The 20,082-nt window shown below is 41.7% G+C and overlaps 1 protein-coding gene across 2 annotated transcripts in view; it reads right to left on the minus strand.

Moving 5' to 3' along the window:
• Positions 1–6,906: 6,906 nt before the first annotated feature.
• The window catches only part of LOC134340476 (potassium voltage-gated channel subfamily G member 2-like), an 83,287-nt gene continuing 70,111 nt past the window's right edge, over positions 6,907–20,082 (minus strand). For both annotated transcript variants that reach the window (XM_063037815.1, XM_063037876.1), the window contains one exon: positions 6,907–9,169. In XM_063037815.1, coding sequence (XP_062893885.1) covers positions 8,381–9,169 — 789 coding nt within the window. In that variant the 3' untranslated portion in view covers positions 6,907–8,380. The remainder of the gene's footprint in view (positions 9,170–20,082) is intronic.

The raw sequence follows: 20,082 nt of genomic DNA on the forward strand, positions 1-20,082 counted from the left end.
ACATATCCACAAAGAGGACCACAACCTTGTTGTGGTTTGGAGGATTGCGTGCCTCATTGACACGGACAACTATGTTGGCTGGAGTCAGGGCTTTATGCTTTGGCTCTTGGTAGGGTCACCTATGCCAAACAGGTCAAAGGGTAGAGGCCGGGCAAGAGTGGTCCACCAGTCTTCCAGGTTCAGAGGTTCAGCTCAGGGCTAACAACACTGACTTGTCAAAGAAAATGGCTATGGAAAAAGCAATAAAGAATCCTTCTTCATCTGTGTGTGACAACATTCCTGAGTCTCCACCTGGGATGTGCATGACTGACAGTAAAACTGAGAGGAAGTTATTGACGCGATGAAGGAAGCCAGAGACAGAGGACCTTCATTGCTGCTGTAAATGCCAGCGGTGTAATGGGTAAAGGAAGAAGAATTAATATAATGAAAATATAAAGTGAGCAGGGTAACAAAAGCCAACAGCAGCATCGGGAGAATACCTGAATTAGCTGTTGAACAAAGGCAGGCTTTCAGTCTCCACCTACGATGCCCAGTTTAATTAAAATGTTTCGGAACCCTATTTGTATTTTACATATTTTTCTAGGTATTATGTGAAGTATAAAAACAAGCAGCATTGTATGTGTAACTGGGTGACTGTCGGTTCTTAAACATAGAAACATAGAAAATAGGTGCAGGAGTAGGCCATTTGGCCCTTCGAGCCTGCACCGCCATTCAGTATGATCATGGCTGATCATCCAACTCAGAACCCTGCCCCAGCCTTCTCTCCATACCCCCTGATCCCTGTAGCCACAAGGGCCATATCAAACTCCCTCTTAAATATAGCCAATGAACTGGCCTCAACTGTTTCCTGTGGCAGAGAATTCCACAGATTCACCACTCTCTGTGTGAAGAAATTTTTCCTAATCTTGGTCCTAAAAGGCTTCCCCTTTATCCTCAAACTGTGACCCCTCGTTCTGGACTTCCCCAACATCGGGAACAATCTTCCTGCATCTAGCCTGTCCAATCCCTTTAGGATTTTATACGTTTCAATCAGATCCCCCCCTCAATCTTCTAAATTCCAACGAGTACAAGCCCAGTTCATCCAGTCTTTCTTCATATGAAAGTCCTGCCATCCCAGGAATCAATCTGGTGAACCTTCTTTGTACTCCCTCTATGGCAAGGATGTCTTTCCTCAGATTAGGGGACCAAAACTGCACACAATACTCCAGGTGTGGTCTCACCAAGGCCTTGTACAACTGCAGTAGTACCTCCCTGCTCCTGTACTCGAATCCTCTCGCTATAAATGCCAGCATACCATTCGCCTTCTTCACCGCCTGCTGTACCTGCATGCCCACTTTCAATGACTGGTGTATAATGACACCCAGGTCTCGTTGCACCTCCCCTTTTCCTAATCGGCCACCATTCAGATAATAATCTGTTTTCCTATTTTTGCCACCAAAGTGGATAACTTTGCCACTATTTCTTGGGCTACTTCCTTAAGCACTCTGGGATGCAGACCATCTGACCCTGGGGATTTATCTGCCTTCTTATTCAGTATCGTTAAAAGTGTACTTAGGCATCCATCCGGGTAATGCCAGAATAGTTGTCTGTGCCTTTAAGGGAGACGGTGATGTCATTACACATGCGCGGGATAGTGGTGAGACCATTTTGCTTTCTGCTGAAGACGTGGTAAGGTGTTGGAATTGGGTTCTTCCCAGAGTGTGCTGGGCATGGTGAGGAAAGGTGAGCATTAATGGACAATATCCATGTGAAGTCGTTTATGCTTGTTGGCGGATTGAGAATATTGGTAATTTGACATGTTTTACATGTCAATGCTTTAGATTTCCACCAGTGAAGAAATCAACGCTGGATCGCGTGGCTTATACCAAGTTCCTCACCATCCAAGTAGATCAGTCTTCCTGTAATTTAACTACCTGCAATACCTTGTAAAAGTGTACCTTTTGTCTAACTTCATTGTATCAGGACTGATTGTGCATGTAACTGTGTCGCATGAATGTTTAGTCTCTGTTCGGAAGTTCAGCACGTGTGTACCTCTTAGATGAGATGTATTCGCTTACATTTTTCGCTGTTATGTATAAGATGTAGGGTGAGTGGGATTCTAATGTTGTTTGTGTTGTGTTCCTTCAGGATTACCGTATTAGTTCTGGTGTTTTTATACTGCATACGCAATTCTGTCCATACACAAGGGTGTGAATTGGAAGTTAAGCTGAGATTGTAATGGCAAGAACTGTTTGTAAGTTCGTTCATTTTGTTTCGTGACCCTCCTCTGGCACTTAAACATTGAAAACTGATAAAGGAATTAAAACTTGAAAAAGTCTTTGTTGTCCTGAGTGTGTACTTTTCCCCAGGCTACATAAACTTGTTCTGAGGTTCGCTTTTCATCAGTGACAATATTCATTCATGAATGAATTTCTCTGCCGCTTTGTGATCTGCAGATGCTTTATCTTAAAAATGTTTTTAATCTTTAAAAATTTAATGGTGTCTTAATTTTTTTGCACCCAGCCTGCTGAATATTCACAATTACCTTCAATTCTCAGTTTGTCATGATAGATCTCTGCTTGTTTCATGATCAGCATATCATTTAAGATGCCACTGGTGAAGCACAGTGTTGATTTTCTGGCAGCAAACAAAACTATTAACTACTTTGTTTTTCTCAAAGGATCATTTCAATCTTTCCTTGTGGCTTCCCTTTCGAAATTGAGCTTTTGAAGTATCTGTATGACTTGGCCTTTCTGTGCTGTGAACTGAAGTCTCGAAGGTACAGGATGGTTGCAGCATCGAATGTAGGGGCCATAAGGAGGTGGCAGGCCCCAGGCCAAAGTGTAGGAAATGAGCCAATGTTTGGTCATTGCTGGAGCAGACTTGGAGGCAGTTTGAAGCAGCAAAACTGAGGCAAGGCAGGGTTGCGGTGGTGGGTCCGGGGTCCAAGAGCAAGGAAGGAGCCGATTTAAGCTCTGGACTAGATTGAAAAGGTCAGGATGTGGGGGCCAGAGGGGAGGAATGGGGCGGTGTTCAGCTCGCTGCTCCGTGAGGTTCAGTCATCATCTCTGTGCTGAACTGAGGTTGTGGCCTGCAACTAACAGGCTCCTGGATCGGTTGCAGTGATGACTGACTTCATGGCTGTGGGACTCACTTTCATGAACTTCAGTTTTGAATGTTTTTTGCATACTTATATTGTTTGCATGATTTGTTTTTTTTCTGCACATTGGGTGTTTGATGACTTCTATTTTAATGGGTTCTCTTGGGTTTCTTTGTTTTATGGCTGCCTGTAAGGAGACAAATCTCAAAGTTGTATAATATACACACTTTGATAATAAATACATTTTGAACTTTAAGTGGCATATGATCACTCTGCTGACTAATCCACTCTTTCAATACCCAATCGAGATCTTCACTTTTTGCTTTATGTAGGGTTCTTCTAGTTTTCCATTAACTTCTGTTTGTTACGTATGTGATGTCACTTCTTAGAACTGTCCGTGATACGCAGAGACCTGCTCATTGCCTGGGAACCTTCCCAGCGCATTGTGAAGTTTTCCATTTGTGACATCATGTCAATGCGTAAAAAAATTTTGGATGTCGGTGATATTCGGATTTTTGAATTTCGAGTAAGGAGTATTCAATCTGTATGAGTTTTTAAAAAAAAATTATATCCACGAAGTCACACTGAAGTTATTCATTAAATTTCTCTGCCATTTACTTATTCCTTAATATAATTTCTCTGCTTCAGTCTGCAAGAGACATGCATCAAATTTAGTTGATTTTTACTTCTTTAACTCTTAGAATATATTTTTATTTTGTTTGTTGCTAGCCTACTTATTTTCCTTTCCTCCATCAATGTTCGTCCAAATTTACTGAATTCTAACATTTATCCCAGTCTCCAAACTTGCTTTTTTTTTGACAATTTTATAAGCCTTTCCTTGAAATAACTTTTGAACAGCTATGGCAGCAGCACTTTCTGTTTTCTTGAAGGGAATTTTCTTTTTGTAATTTATGTACTAGTTCTTTAAAAGTTAACCATTAGTTGTTTATAGTTGTCTCTTTCAGTTTACTTCATGCAGTTATAAGATCCTGATTTCAGTTTTCAATCTTTATATAAAGTTCTACCATATTACAATATTAGGATTGCAGCACATCGAGCTGTTCGACAACCCCTCAGTACTGCAATGGAATATCAGCCAAGGTATTTGTACTCAGGATTTTAGGGCTGGTCTTGAACCCACAAACTTCTGACCCTAATATCCCAACTGAGCCACAACAGACATTTTGTATAACTCTATCAAGTCATCATAGTTGCTAGTTCTATTCATAGGTAAAATTGCAGTGGAGCAGGCATCATGTTAAATCATGGTGCTGTTTAAAGTTGACTGAATTTGGTGTCCCTTTTAATAAAAATGTCTCAAGTTCCTTCATTTATTTTCAATACAGACGTTCAGGATGTTTATTTCACACAACCAAGCATCTCAGTTTTGTGTTTTGCCAATTGCACTGGTAAGAAGCTCCAGATCACATGGAAAATTAAGGGCACTTTAAAAGCCAGAAATGTAATTAGTCTCTGTGGTCTTAAACATTGCAACACTTCGTAAACACAAAATAATCTGCAGATGCTGGGGTCAAAGCAACACTCACAACACGCTGGAGGAACTCAGCAGGTCGGACAGCATCCGTGGAAATGATCAGTCAACGTTTCCGGCCAGAACCCTTCGCCAGTCCTGTCGAAGGGTTCCGGCCCGAAATGTTGACTGATTGTTTCCACGGATACTGCCCGACCTGCTGAGTTCCTCCAGCGTGTTGTGTTACATTGCAGCACTTGTTGGCAAGCCTCTCACCAAAATTCTAGTTTGCACCAAATCCTGTTCACCCATCACCACAGTTACTGACTGACAGTAGCTTCTGGTGCTTACTCTCTCTCTCTCACTGGACTTACCTTTCACTATGCCTGCAACCTTTTCTATCTTTACAATGTTTGGAGCTCTGTGTTCCTTCAGATCTGGCCTCCCGTGCATCTTAGAGAGCCAGCATAAACACAATGGGACAAATCTCTGCCCATTTATGGAAGTAGGTAGGGCCATACTTGATCTGAACCACTGCCTGTGGTCACCCCACACCAGCCTCATCTTTTCTAGTTGCATAGCTCCCCATAACCTTAAAGCCTCAGTAGTGTGCACATCCATCATAATCTTAAGCAGACTGAATGCTTGTTACAGTTTCACGTTTCTAGTTTTGTATTTTGTGCCATTTGGAAAAATATTTCTTTCCTCTAAGTGTCATATTTTACATAGGAATACTCGTCAGGAAAATGCACTTAGTTTATCCTAATGGATGATTAGAATGACCTTTTGCTATTAAGAGGCATTTTAAAAATAACTGGTATGTTATTTCCACAATGAGGATCAACCAAAATCATCTATTGTCCAGAGCTGCTGCATCTGTGAATCGGGAGCAATAACCCTATCCTGGGTCAAGCTAGAGTTCAGGAGTTCTCTACCAACAGGATTACGACATTGTGTTCAATCCACAGGTCCTCCAAATGGAAATAGAGTACAACCAAACCTGAACTGATCAATGGTGAGTTAACTTTGGCTTCAGTGCCAGTCTGTGGGCAGCCTCTGTGAAGCCCACAAGCTAACCATCTCGGCCTAAACCGTCAAAAGTAGGAGGTCAAATCATGCCTTAATCCCACAGACACTTTCCAATACCTAAGGTGCACTTCCACACTTCAAAACAAAACTGACATGGAGAAGGTAATGTGGTCAATAAGCTGGGTCATGTGCTAAAAAAACACTGCACCAGTGAACCAAGTTTAATCTTGACTTCTGTCTGTGTAGAGTTTGCACACAGCTGCCAGGTCCTCTGGTTTCCCTCCACATCCCAAACATGTGCAAAATTGGCTCCTATAAGTTGCCCCTAATGTGTAGATTCTAAGCACAGAATAAGCTGGTAACCGAGTAGGACTAGGCACAGACTTGGCGGGCAGGACTGGTCATTTTCGCAATGTCTCTGGATAAAGCAACACAATATTGGGATTGATAACCTAGGCTGCACCAAAAGTGGTAGAAAAGAAGGTCAAAAAGCAACAGACTGCACGTTCAAAACATTTTGAAATTTAATTGTAAATCTAAGTTAGAAGCCAGTCAAGAGAGTTCTTAGTAATAGAGCAAAACAGCATGTAACCAGGCATTTTGGCCCAATTTGTCTATGCCAATGCTGGTGCCCACCATCTAATTTGCCCACATTTGACCTATATCCAGCACCCCTCCTATCCATGAACTGGTCCAAATGACTTTTAAATGTTATTACTCTACTTCCCTCAATTACTTTCTCTGGCAGCTCATTCCATGTATGCACCCTCCTCTGTGTGGGAAGCTGCCCCCCCCAACCAGGTCTCTTTTTAAATCTTTCTCCCCTTGCCTTAAAACTATGCCCTCTGGTTTTTAGTTTCTCTCCACTCTTGAAAAAGGGTATGTGCTTTCATCCTATCTATATCCCCCATGTTTTTATATACCTCAAAAATCACCCCTCAATCTCCTGTGTCAAGGAAATCAAATCCTAGTCTGTCCAACTTCTCTCTGTAACTTAGACCTTCAAATCTAGCAGCATCCTTGTAAATCTTTTCTGCAGTCTTCAGTTTAATTAGTTCGGCACAACATGATGGGCCAAGGACCCGTTGCTATGCTGTAGTTTTTTATGTTCAAAGTGATCTGATCGAGGTGGTCACATGCATGGGGAGATGACTAATGATGTCGAGTACATGTGATTTCAGAAAGCATCTGTTTCACTTTCTGCATAAAGGACCATAAACAAAAGTAAAAGCAGATGGAGCAAGAGAAAACAAAAGAATAGAAGTTTATTCCATGGTATACAGAATGTGACAAAGTAACATACCCAGGAATCTGTTCTGCTGTGTTCACTTTCTGTGTCAATAATGTACGAGGAAAATAAATTTTATACTCAAGTTGCATTTAAAATCATTATATTTACAGGAGGTTATAAAAGTGACACTGCCAGACCATAACTGGCCAGTACCACAACAGATGGGGATGACTGGTGAATGATTGGAAGTAGGGGTTGACAATAAATGTACCTATGTATTCACATCAGCAGCAGGAAGAGTTATCAATGGTAAAATACAGAACTGGAGAAGCAAAGCTACAGAGGTACAGGCAGGCAGCAATCTGGAGTTCTGTTTAATTTCCCTTCCAACAGCATTACATAATCTTTGCATGTATTCCCTTGGGATATGCATGTTGGGTGGCAATGGAATCATGATGTTTGAAATGATAATGCCATTCAAGATAGAAAAATCTGTTTTGACTAATGGGGGGTTCTGGAATTAGACCCGGCTATGTAGGAGTGAAATCAGAAAGCTGTTTCGGTTAGATCTGTGAACATCCCGTGCTCATCTTTAGATTTGTTTTTATGTTGCAACCTTAAACACAGGTAACTAAATGGAATCACAGTAGAAGTCAGCAATGATCCCAGTCAAACAATGCAACCACTCAAAGGATGAGTCTCGTCTTCTGTGTAAATGGCAAAAGGTCAATATTCCTGATTCCTTATGTTCCAGTCACTGATCATCAAAATATCCAAATTATCAATGAATTCACCACACTGACAGCCCTGTTCCTAAATCCGGCAACCGCATTGTCAGTTTCCTTGGATATGCTAATTCATTGCATCATCTGGAGCATGACTGCAGTCTTTCATTTAACATTGCAAAATATTTTCTCACTGCATAAAACTTGATTTAAATGGAATTTTGCACAATTTTAAGAGAACGAATTATCCAGGCTATGAATTAGCAGATTTAAATAAATGTTGAAACTCAGTAAATATTTTTATGTCAAATCCCCAACATGGTGGGTCTTTAGTAAACTATTTCAGGTAGAGGACGGAGGTTGATGCAGTAAGTAAGAAAATTTTAATATTGTGAATGCAAATTCATTTCTTCATCAAACAAAATGTTACCACGTCGGATGGTAAATGTAATGGTTAACTAAATCAGTTAAAGAATGCACTAACTCAAATGAAAGGAAAGTAGAATCAGACCATGCACTGTGCCAGCACTATCACAGTCGATGCGAGAAATTTTAACTGCTAAGCACTTGCGCATAATTTGATTTTCCACCTGACACTGTACAAAACTAAGATGCCAAATGTTTTTCTCACTATATATGCAGTATGCAGTGTGATAGGCTACAGAAGGTTTGCCGTCTGGCTTTTCCATGTGTTTTTCAAAGTTGGGCATCAGCTCCAACCATGTTAACAAGTCACTCCCAAATACAGAGACGAGAAGATAAACACCGGTTTCAACAACTTTGCGTGAAGATGCTGGTCATTTCCAGTCTGGACAGAGATGAAGGTCTTTGATGTAACGCTCTTCTCAGTCTGCCGGCCCCTGTGTACGTAACTCTCTTGTTTTATCAAAGTTCATTGGGAAGGAGATGTCCGTTTCCTGAGAGCTGTCACTGTTCGGGGACTTTATGTCCCCCTTGAGCAGGGCCTTGCTGTTTGAAATGCGTTGTTGCTGATCTTTCAGCTCCAAGTAGGAGCGGGAGAAGGTGTGAAAGATCGAGGTAACTGGGAACGCCATGAGGAGGATGCCACTCAGGATACTGCTCAAAGCCACTACTTGACCAGGTATGCTGCGGGGGACCATGTCCCCGTAACCTACGGTGGTCATCGAGATCACTGCCCACCAGTAGCTGCTGGGGATGCTGGCAAATTCATGTTTGGCACCCAGCTCCCTCTCGGCTAAGAACACCAGGGGTGAGTAAAGCGCCATAGCCACACAGAGGAAGAGCACGAGGAGCCCAAATTCCCGAGTGCACCGTTGAATTGTGAGTCCCAGTGTCTGTAACCCCAGAGAATGGCGCACCAACCTCATCACGTACAAAATCCTCAAGGCACGCAGAACCCGGAGGACCAGGCCTATTTTCTCCAAATCCAGGTTTCCAGAGCCGCTTGGCTTCTCCTCAACCGAAAAGGCATCAATAATCAGGCTGATATAATAAGGCAAAATGGCCATTATGTCGATGATATTCAGAGGTGTTCTCAGAAATGTACACTTGCTCTGCGCTTGGATGAACCGCAGTAGGAACTCGAATGAAAACCAGGCCACGCAGACAGTCTCCAGTACAAACATGTTGTAACACTTCTGGGAGCATTCACCCTAGGGGAAGAGAAAGAGGAAAATCATCTTAACATGATGAAGATTTGAACATTCTATCACATCCAGTGACTTACTGGGTGAATCAACCTGATTAAAGGGAATACTGAGCCAAGCAGATGAGGTCATGCATTTATTCAGCACAAACAGGCACTTTGACCCACCTTGTCTATGCTGATCATTAAGTACCCATCTATATTAATCCAACTGACCAACAGTTAGTCAGTTGTTTCCTATGCCTTGGTGATTCAAATGCTCATCCAGATACTTTTTAAATGTTGTGAGAGTACCTGCCTCCAATATCCCTTTACGCAGCAAGTTCCAGATGTTAACCATCCTCTGGATGAATGCTTCTCTCTTTTTAACCACCTGACTCCTTACCATAAACCCGTGTACCCCCTCTGGTTACAAATGCCTCCTTTATCAAAAAAAAATTCTCACTATCAAGTGGGTGGGAATCTCGTGTCTTGATTCCTGGTCAGTATTCTGATCAGTTATGTTAGGGATCAGAAAGGGTCCTTACAACAAAATGCAACTAAACAGTGCTAGGAAGTATCGTTTGTTTCGGACAGGGACATACCCAACTGTGATGGCCTTAACAACAGAAAAGAATTTACCTGGTCTTATTGTCTGGTATGGTTTATATTGTCATACGTACCAAGATTCATTGGAAAATCTTAAATTTTGCAAACCATCTGTTCAGATCAATTCATTAATGGTACAAAGGAAAACCAATAACAGAATGCAGAACATGAGGAAATCTGCAGATGCTGGAAATTCAAACACCACACAGAAAAATGCTAGTGAACGCAGCAGGCCAAGGGTCTCGGCCCGAAACGTCGACTGTACCTCTTCCTATAGATGCAGCCTGGCCTGCTGCATTCACCAGCACTTTTTGTGTGTGTTAACAGAATGTAGAATATTGTTAGTTACAGAAAAAGAACGGTGTAGGCAGAGGATAACGTATAAGGACATGATAAGGTAGATTATGACATCAAGAGTTCATCTTCAATGTACAGAAGGTCCATTCAAGAATCTTTCTCACAGGAGTACAGAGAGAAAGATGATACTGAAACACACATGATCGTTATGGGATCTGACAGGGTACATCCTGAGGGAATGGCTCCTCTAGTATAGAGAAGAATATCAACAAGGTTGAAGGAGTGCAGAGAAGATTTACTAGGATGTTGCCGGGTCTTCAGGAGTTGAGTTACAGGGAAAGATTGGACAGGTTAGGACTTTATTCCTTGGAGCGTAGAAGAATGAGGGGAGATTTGACAGAGGTTTACAAAATTATGAGGGGTATAGACAGAGTAAATTTGAATAAGCTCTTTCCACTTAGATTAGGGGAGATAAATACGAGAGGACATGGCTTTAGGGTGAAAGGGGAAAGGTTTAGGGGGAACATTAGGGGGAACGTCTTCACCCAGAGAGTGGTGGGAGTGTGGAATGAGCTGCTATTTGACGTAGTAAATGTGGGCTCACTCTTAAGTTTTAAGAATAAATTGGATAGGTACATGGATGGGAGAGGTCTGGAGGATTGTGGACTGGGTGTGGGTCAATAGGACTAGCGGAATAATGTTTTGGCACAGACTAGAAGGGCCGAATGGTCTGTTTTCTGTGCTGTGGTGTTCTATGGTTCTATGGTTCCAGTGGTAGAACATGGGAGTATAGTCTTGGTTTAGGCAGTCATAGATTGAGGGGAATTTCATCTGGGATGGTGAATCTTCAGAATTCTCTAAAGAGGCAGTAAGAAATTTTTAGACTTCAGGAAAATTAAGGGATTACGGAGATTGGGTAAGAAATTTGGACTGGAGGCTAATGATCATATTGTACACTGTACATTCCACAATCTGCAGCTCTTTGCCCCAAACTATCAATTCCCAGCCTTTATCATTACTAACACCCTTCCCTTCTCCACAATGCCTCCTCACCCAGATCTGCCTGTGGCTTGCTCCACCTCTCCTACTTGCCTCTATACTTTGGCCATCTCCTCTCTACTCTTTCAGTCCTGATGGAGTGTCTCAACCAAAATACCGGTTGTCCATTTCCCACCATTGATTCTGCCTGACCCTCCAAATTCCTCTTCTTTTTAACTCCAGTCCCTATTTTATTTATTCTCCATTCCTAATAATATTTCAACTGAATGACTTGCTAACCCATTTCACAGGGCAAGAGTTGATGGGTTCTAATAGGTCTGGAATCACATTTGGGACAGAGTATGTATATTTAGCAGATTTCCCTTAAAGAATAGGAGATGCCTTTCACTATATCAGTCATTTCAATACTAATCCTAGTTCCAGATTTAGCTGAATTTAGGGAGGAATTGAATGTCATTGTCTAAAATACATTAGTCTACGTTGGCACAGTTGTAGAGCCTGTGCCTCTTGGCTCCAATGACCCAGGTTCATACTCACCACCAATGCTGTGTGTGTGGAATTTATGTTCTCTGTGACCACCCAATGCTCTGGTTTCCTCCTACATCCTAGAATGGTGTGGGTTGGTTGCTTAACGAGAAGTCACTTGATAGAATCGTACAAGATAGTAAGAGACATAGATCAAGAGTATGGCTAATACAAGGATTTAATTTGAATGGAAGAAAGTGTAGAGGGGATGTCAGGGTTAAAATACTTAGACAGAGTGGTAAGCACATGGAACACCTTACCAGGATTGATGGTAGAAGTAGATATATTAGGGGCATTTAAGAAGCTTACATTGGCACATGGATGGTAGAAAATGGAGGACTTTATATGAGGGAAAGATTAGATTGATCTTAGAGCTGGTTAAAAGATCAGTACAACATTATGGGCTGAAGGGCCTGTGCTGTAATGTTCAATGTTAATTAGCCACTGTAAGTTATCTTTTGGAAGAATCTCAATGAAGTTGATGGATGTATGGAGAAGTCGATGAATGGATTTGGGTGAGCCAAAATCCTTGGGCTTGTAGGACACTTAACCCCACCCCACCCCATGACCATTGCATATTGCTTGTGCAAAATTCAAGAGCAACTGCATCCTACAGAAATAAGCTCATCAATCTGCAGTCCCTTGAGGAAAGTAGGCAAAAGGAGAAAATACTGTACTAGCATCAGGTCCATTATTTACACAAGGGAAATCTCTCCCAATCAGCATCTTAAATCGGGAGCTTCTGCTTCAAATACAGCTCAAATAGAGACACTGAAAACACTTCATGACCAATGAGGGCACTGATCATATACCATGTATCTTTCCATTGATTCTTTTCACAACAGTTATGAACACAATTGACCACTGACTGGACTCCTTTACAGCACTAAACCGACAAGTTATTTAAAATTTAAAAAAAAAACCATTAACTTGTGCAACTGAACCTATTAGGTTAAGTCCTTTAGATCAAAATATCTGTAAAATGTTTGCAGAGTTGTTGGAAATTTACTCAAAATTTATAATAACATTGCCTAACCAGGGGACTAGAAAACAGCTTGTGATTCCACCCTTACATCTGACAGTCTGACTGGAAATGGTATAAAAACAGAAAATGGAAGTCTAGGCAATTAATCCAAATAAACAATGGATTATCAAATGCAATTTATATTGAACAAATTAAAAAGAAAATAGTCCACGTCCCTCTTTTTCTTATCTCTGTTGCTCTGGTGTTGACTTGTTTTGAGATTTTTCACCAATGTTGGCTGACAACATAGATAAAATTGGCTGAATTGCTTCTTCTCTGCTAAATTTCCTCATCGTTAAGTTAAATCCTGGACAGAGTGCCAGCGGAATTAATAGTGCTGGAGATCATCCTATTGAATACAAGGAGATCTGTGCAATGTAAATTTCCCCCTTTCTCTCCTTTCCACAGCTCTTTTGTTTCAACTCACCACCTCTCTCCTTTTCCCTCACTCCCTCCCATAAACTGGTCCATTGCTTCTTTTTTAAGGCATCCGTTAGTCTCGTGAGACCATGGATTTGCGCCTTGGAAGGTTTCCAGGGCGCAGGCCTGGGCAAGGTTGTATGGAAGACCGGCAGTTGCCCATACTGCAAGTCTCCCCTCTCTACGCCACCGATGTTGTCCAAGGGAAGGGCACTAGGCCTGATACAGCTTGGTACCAGTGTCGTCGCAGAGCAATGTGTGGTTAAGTGCCTTGCTCAAGGACACAACATGTTGCCTCAGCTGAGGCTCGAACTAGCGACCATCAGATCACTAGACTGACGCCTTAACCACTTGGCCACGTGCCAATATGGTCCATTGCTTTATGGACTAAACATTCATTAGTATTTTCACATTGAGCTTCTCTGTAATTCAATGAAAACCAATTTCTGAATCTGTACAGTACAGTACTATGACATTAATATTATGCCAGATTAAACAAGATATCTCTATCTTTCCACTTAATTGTAGATTTACCAGCTGTATAATTGCTAAAATGGAATATTACACGATGCAGTACCTGCAGAATTTTTGATCCATGATGCATTGCGAACAACTACTAACTTTTCTACAAGCTCACTGCTGGAATTCATGCACTGATGATGCAGAAAAAAAATCTTAAAGAATGCAAATAAGTATTCATTACAAATGCCACTAACCAGTTGGCAAAATATCACTACAGAGTAATTATGTTCATCCTTGGCAAGATTATACTTTTATAATCACACAGGAATAAACACAGGATCATAAGCAAGGGATGTAGATTCCAGAAGGAAAAAAAAAGATCTAAGAACAGAATATTTTGTTGTATTGAACCAACCTTTACATATTGGGGCAGATCTTCCACTACCTGTTCATCTTTTCATCCTGTCTTCCTCTTCTTTCTTCTCACCTTTCCCACTTCAATGTATCTTATCTTTCCATACACTTTTCTCCTTCCTTCCCTTTGCCCCTCCCCTATCTCCTTCTCCTTTGTAAAGGGGTAAAACTAGCACCAGAAAGAGTGTTAATGTTTTACAATGTGCTGGTATATACTAGTCCAGTGGATTTTATTATGGTATACAGCCACCTCAGCAATTAATCTGTAGCTGCCTTTGAAAACTGTTTTTACAATTACTAAATGCAGGCAAAACAACCTCTTTTGTAGAAGCTCAGATTCATAGAATTTTAGAGCACAGAAGAATGTCACTTATGCACATTGTGTCAGTGCTGCTTTCTTGAAAGTGCTGATCAATTAGTGCCTCTCTCAGTCCTGAAATTTTCTTCCCCTCCATCAAATTTCCCTTAAAAGTTGCTATTGAACATCCGCCGCTTCCAACTTTCAGACAGACCCTCCCGTAGGAAAAAATCTCACCTCATCTCCTTAAAGTATAAACCAGGGAAGGTTTTTTTTGTGAGCTCTTGTATTCTCCTTGTGTCTTGTTTACAGGTTTAAAAATAACATCCAAATGATCAGTATTCTGAAAAAGATACTCACATGTTAAAGCTCACTATCTGCAGATGAATAACTGCAGAAGAGCTTTAGATAATTAGCAAACTTGTTAATTGCATTATTTATGGCGTGGTTCATTTTTAATAGATACATTTTTGGTAAAGATATGATATGAGCAACATAATTAGACCTGTTCTTTCTGGTAATGAGATCAGCCAGCCAATTATATTACAGGCTTCAGTGAAGATAAAGCTATAATTCCAGCTAAAAAGGAGGCTGGTTTCTTTCTGCAGATCATTTGCTTTAGGTACATAAGTGTTTCATTCTTGATGCCTGTCCCCAAGAGATGATCATTATCTGTTTAGTAACAGTCATAGTTTGAGAACCTATGGGTATTTAGTAATGCACGAGGAACAGCTTTCTTTCCAAAAACAGTTATTGCACAATGCTTATGAGAATGATTCTCTTAAGACAACTGCACAATGTAATTCAGTTTGAAGCTAAATATTTTCCATGGAATAAGGGCAAACTACATAAATTTCTGATGTTCCTTTAAGATGTATGGCAAGTCAGACAATAGACCAGATTGTGGTCATCTTTGTTGGCGGAGAATTACCAGACGGACATCACTGTTTCACTGCCCAGCTCATTCACAAATTCGTCATCCGTGCATTGAGAGGTTGAACAGTCAGCCCAGCAGTGGGGCACACACATATAGAGCTGAGGGGGTCACTGATCCCGAAAATGTCCATAGATCCGGGTGAATAAATTAAAGTTTTAATGTTTTGGCCTTTTAAAGAAAATTAAAATCATTCATCTTTAAATTATTTAAGTTTCTGCCCTGTTTTTGATGTATCAGAAACTTTTAAAATTACTCAACTGTCTTTGGAAATGGGCACAGAATTCACTAAGTCACTGCTTGGCGCCATTCACATCTCGCAGGAGGGCCTCACGAGTTTAGTTGGTCTGGTCCTTTCTATTCATTTCACATTAGTACATGTGGGTACAACAGGGGGCGAGCTTGCAGATTGGGCCAGATCCACGAGCAATAATCAGAAAAGGACTGGTTAACTGGAATGCTGATATTCCCGTGGGATACAGCACATGCAATAGACCTCACTGACTACCTCCTGTCAACAAGACCACCTGTCTCCACCTCTAATATTTCATTAAAGGTTCTGACATGAAATGTCAACTCTTCCTCTCTGCAGCTGCTGTCTAAACTGGTGAGTACATCCATCTTTATTTCAGGCTTCACATCAGTAATAATACTATTAACCTTATATCCTATTGCCTTGACTTATCTGCTGCTGAAACCATCAGTCGTTGCTACTTTTTGACCCATCCTGTGCAACATTCACCTGCCCATGCTCTTTTCACTCTCTATCCAGTTCAGCTCATCCCCTAAGTTTGCCTCCCAAATCCCAACCTTCATCAAATTTTGATCAACCATCAACCTTGCTGCACTACTCCACCATCATTTGTGCTTAATTTTCATGTTAGCTCTGTGGCCTTCAATGCTCCTGTACTCCAATCCTGGCCTCTGTGGCCTTCGACGCTGCTGTATTCCAATCCTGGTCTCTGTGGCCTTCAATGATCCTGTACTCCAATCCTGGTTTCTGTGGCCTTCGACGCTCCTGTACTCCAACTCTGGTCTCTGTGGCCTTCAATGCTCCTGTACTCCAATCCTGGTCTCTGTGGCCTTCAATGCTCCTGTACTCCAATCCTGGTCTCTGTGGCCTTCAATGCTCCTGTACTCCAATCCTGGTCTCTGTGGCCTTCAATGCCCCTGTACTCCAATCCTGGTCTCTGTGGCCTTCAATGCTCCTGTACTCCAACCCTGGTCTCTGTGGCCTTCAATGCCCCTGTACTCCAATCCTGGTCTCTGTGGTCTTCAATGCTCCTGTACTCCAATCCTGGTTTCTGTGGTCTTCAATGCTCCTGTACTCCAATCCTGGTCTCTGTGGCCTTCAATGCCCCTGTACTCCAATCCTGGTCTCTGTGGCCTTCAATGCTCCTGTACTCCAATCCTGGTCTCTGTGGCCTTCAATGCCCCTGTACTCCAACCCTGGTCTCTGTGGCCTTCAATGCTCCTGTACTCCAATCCTGGTCTCTGTGGCCTTCAATGCCCCTGTACTCCAATCCTGGTCTCTGTGGCCTTCAACGATCCTGTACTCCAATCCTGGCCTCTCTAACCATCAAAGCTCTGGTACTCCAATCCCAGCCTCTATTAGTTTCCCGAATCTAATCACTACACTATTCACTATACAATGATCACTTTGCACTACAATGGATTTTTTTCCATTCAGAGTCGTAATGATCCTGATGAAGGGTCTCGGCCCAAAATGCCAGCTGTTTCCTCCCATCCATAGGTGCTGCCTGACCTGCTGAGCTCCTGCAGCACATTGTGTGTATTACTCTAGATTTCCAGCATCTGCAGTACTTCTTGGGTCTATGGATTTATTTTGTTCCAAATGTGTTCGTTCTTATAAAGATTCTTCATAATTTATGAATTTTTTTGTGAATACTACTTATCAGATACTTGTGATGCAGCTGCAATTAAAGTTTACATTTCACCTATGAATATATGTGCCATGTACATGACAATAAACTCAACTTCACAGCAATTAGGGTATGCTATCAGCAAAGTCCAAAACTTTGGACATCCCTCTGTCTCCATCTCTCTTCAACACAACACCTTTTTGCTTTTGCATTGAATGGTAGAAATTTGAAATAGAATAACATGTTGTTAATACAACTGTTCATTTTTCCCTTTCCCTCCCCCTCCCCCCTTCTCCCATCCCTCTCCCCCCCTCTCCCTCTTCAGTTGCTGCCTGCCCTACTGAGTGTTCTAATGTTCTTTGTTTTAATTCTTCTTCAATCAAGGTTTTGGTCACAACTGAGAGGTTCTGATGATCTTGTTGCTGTTTTTCCATATGGGTGATCTGTTGTTATTTTTTGTGTGAGAGAGAGGGGGATGGGGGTTTGAAGTTATAGCTGCCATTTTCTGGGTGGGTGATTTGTTTTTGTTCAAGGGAGGGTTTGGGGGGGTTTTGAGAGTTAGTGTTTCCTTTTCTTTTTCATTGGAGGGGTGGTGTTGAAGTCTTTTCTTTCAATGACTTCCATGATTTTTGCTGTATTTCATGGCTGTCTGGAGAAGACGAATCTCAGAGTTATATTTTGCATACATCATTTGATAATAAAATGAACCCTTGAACCTTTTAAACCTTTCCTGTGTTTCAGTATCAAATATTCTACTGTAAGACATCTTGGAATAACCCATCACATCACATGACCCACCACACATACTGTTTCAAGCAGTATTAATGCAATTTGTCGCGACATAGCCACCACAGTGTCTTTGTTGCCTAGCATAGTTTTTTTTACAAGATTGTATTGCTGGAGCATAGATTAAGCAATTGTTTGGAGTTAACTGGACCCGGAGGAGATTTCTTCAGTACCATTTATTAAGGCAGGCTGATGGTTGTGACAACAGATATATTTTTCTCTATGTCTATATTTCTCTCAGCAGTTCAACTAGTAATCTGCCTTCACATTTTACGCACAGTCATTCTGCTCAATTGCCTTTCGATCATGCAGCAATTGTGTAGAACTTTCACTAAATCAGAAGACACGGTAATTCCAGGATGTAAATATATCCACAATTGATTTCATGGCTGCAGTAGGTTTAATAGATGTAATCCGAGAAAGAAATTGATGCTAATAAGATCAACCAAATTATGATTTCTTTTCTGAAGCAGATTTGTTTACTTTGAGAATAAAACAATTTGGGGTGAAAATTCTCCAATGGTTTACCTGTTCAACTGATCTCCTCTTCAATACAGCCCGAGCTTACTTACATCACACACAGGGATGGAGAATACACCTATCAATAATCTTAAGCTGCTAAACGCAGGGCCAAGGTATTTGTGCCTGAATGTGATATCTGAAAAACTCGAGAGTGGTCTACTGATGCTGACCTCCGTAAACTGGAAACTGTTGATTGGACTTGTAGATGTGTTTGCTAAATAGTGAGGGAAAATTAGGCTCTGTGTTTTATTACATTTATTACACAGCATGATGACCAACTTAGAACCTACCATACAGTACAAAAACAGGCACTTTGGCCCAACAGTTAAAAAATACACATGGACTAAGATGTTAACTGTCGTGTGCTATCACCAGTGGGATCATCAGTTGATCTGCCACCTGTCTTCAGGAGTTTCGGCCCGCTTATGATCAAGACTCCCTCGAGGTGGTGGGCCAGCAGTGCTAAAGCACCACCTCCCCCTGGTGAGCTTAAAAACTTGGCATCTGCCTCTATCAGAGTTGTTGGTCACTTCCATCCAACAGATAGTCTGCTCTTCAGGTGTCTATGGAACTACTGAAGGGTTTGCAAGATAATGTGTACACTGTCTGACTATCTGCCCCTCTGGACATACTTGGTCCACACCCATGCTGATCCTTTCTCTGCTGCCTCAGCTGCAGCCCTGCTGGTTGACTTGATCTCTCTTCTAGTGAAGCCAAGGTCACGCAGCCACTTCTGGAGAGTGAACGCAATAAACCCACGGCAGCCTACTTCGAATAGATAGCATGAGACCTTCCACCCTCTGTCTCTGCACTCTGATCTTAATTCTGCATACCTGGTTAACTTGTGCTCATGGGCTTCATCGATGTTGTCTTCCCAGGGGACTGTGAGTTCACCAATAGCCACTTCTCTACTGGTGTCAGACCATATGATTATATCTGGACGCAATGTGGTGAAAGCTATTTGCTCCGGGAAACTGCCTTTCCCATCCAGGTCAGCCTTGACACACCAATCATTGGCTGAAGAAAGTATGCTTGATCGTGAGCCTGTGCTGTACACCCTTGACTTGGAGCCTTCTTTCACAAATGATATGCATACAGTACAAAAACAGGCACTTTGGCCCAACAACTTTCATTCTCACCATCGAGTGACCTTAATATAGTCTCATTTTATTCTCCTATACTTCCATCAATTCCACCACTACATTTGCCTGTCAAAAGATACCCATGTTTTAGGGTTGAAGTGGATTTCAATAAACCATACCTCAGGTAAATCTATCAGATAGGAAATTATCAACAAAAGATCTGTGATTACATTTTAATAATTTCTATCCTTTGTGGTTCTCCTGCATTAATCTTCAATGGAATAGTGACTTTAGATCAGAAGTTCCCAACCTGGGTTGCCCCTGCTTAATGGTATTAGTCCATGGCATAAAAAAGGTTGGGAACCCCTGCATTAGAAGCTTGTTTTAAATGTGAACATATTAACTTAAACCCCTGTGATTAATTCCAGCTCCGCAAATTTGACCAAAGACACAAGAGACAGCAGATACTGGAATCTCATGCAACACAAGATGCTGGAGGAACACTCTGGGTTGGGCAGCTCCTGAGGAGGGAATTGGATGGTTGATGTTTCAGTTCACAACCCTTCATCTGGACTCCATCATCCTTCCTGACTTTCTGTCTCTGATACAGAGTAGTTTGTCCTCAGCAGACGCCACCACTTTGTAACCCTGCAGCTGCACATCAATGAGTTCTGGGCCCACCATGA

This window comes from Mobula hypostoma, chromosome 1 (assembly GCF_963921235.1).
Source record: "Mobula hypostoma chromosome 1, sMobHyp1.1, whole genome shotgun sequence".
Classification (NCBI taxonomy): domain Eukaryota; kingdom Metazoa; phylum Chordata; class Chondrichthyes; order Myliobatiformes; family Myliobatidae; genus Mobula; species Mobula hypostoma.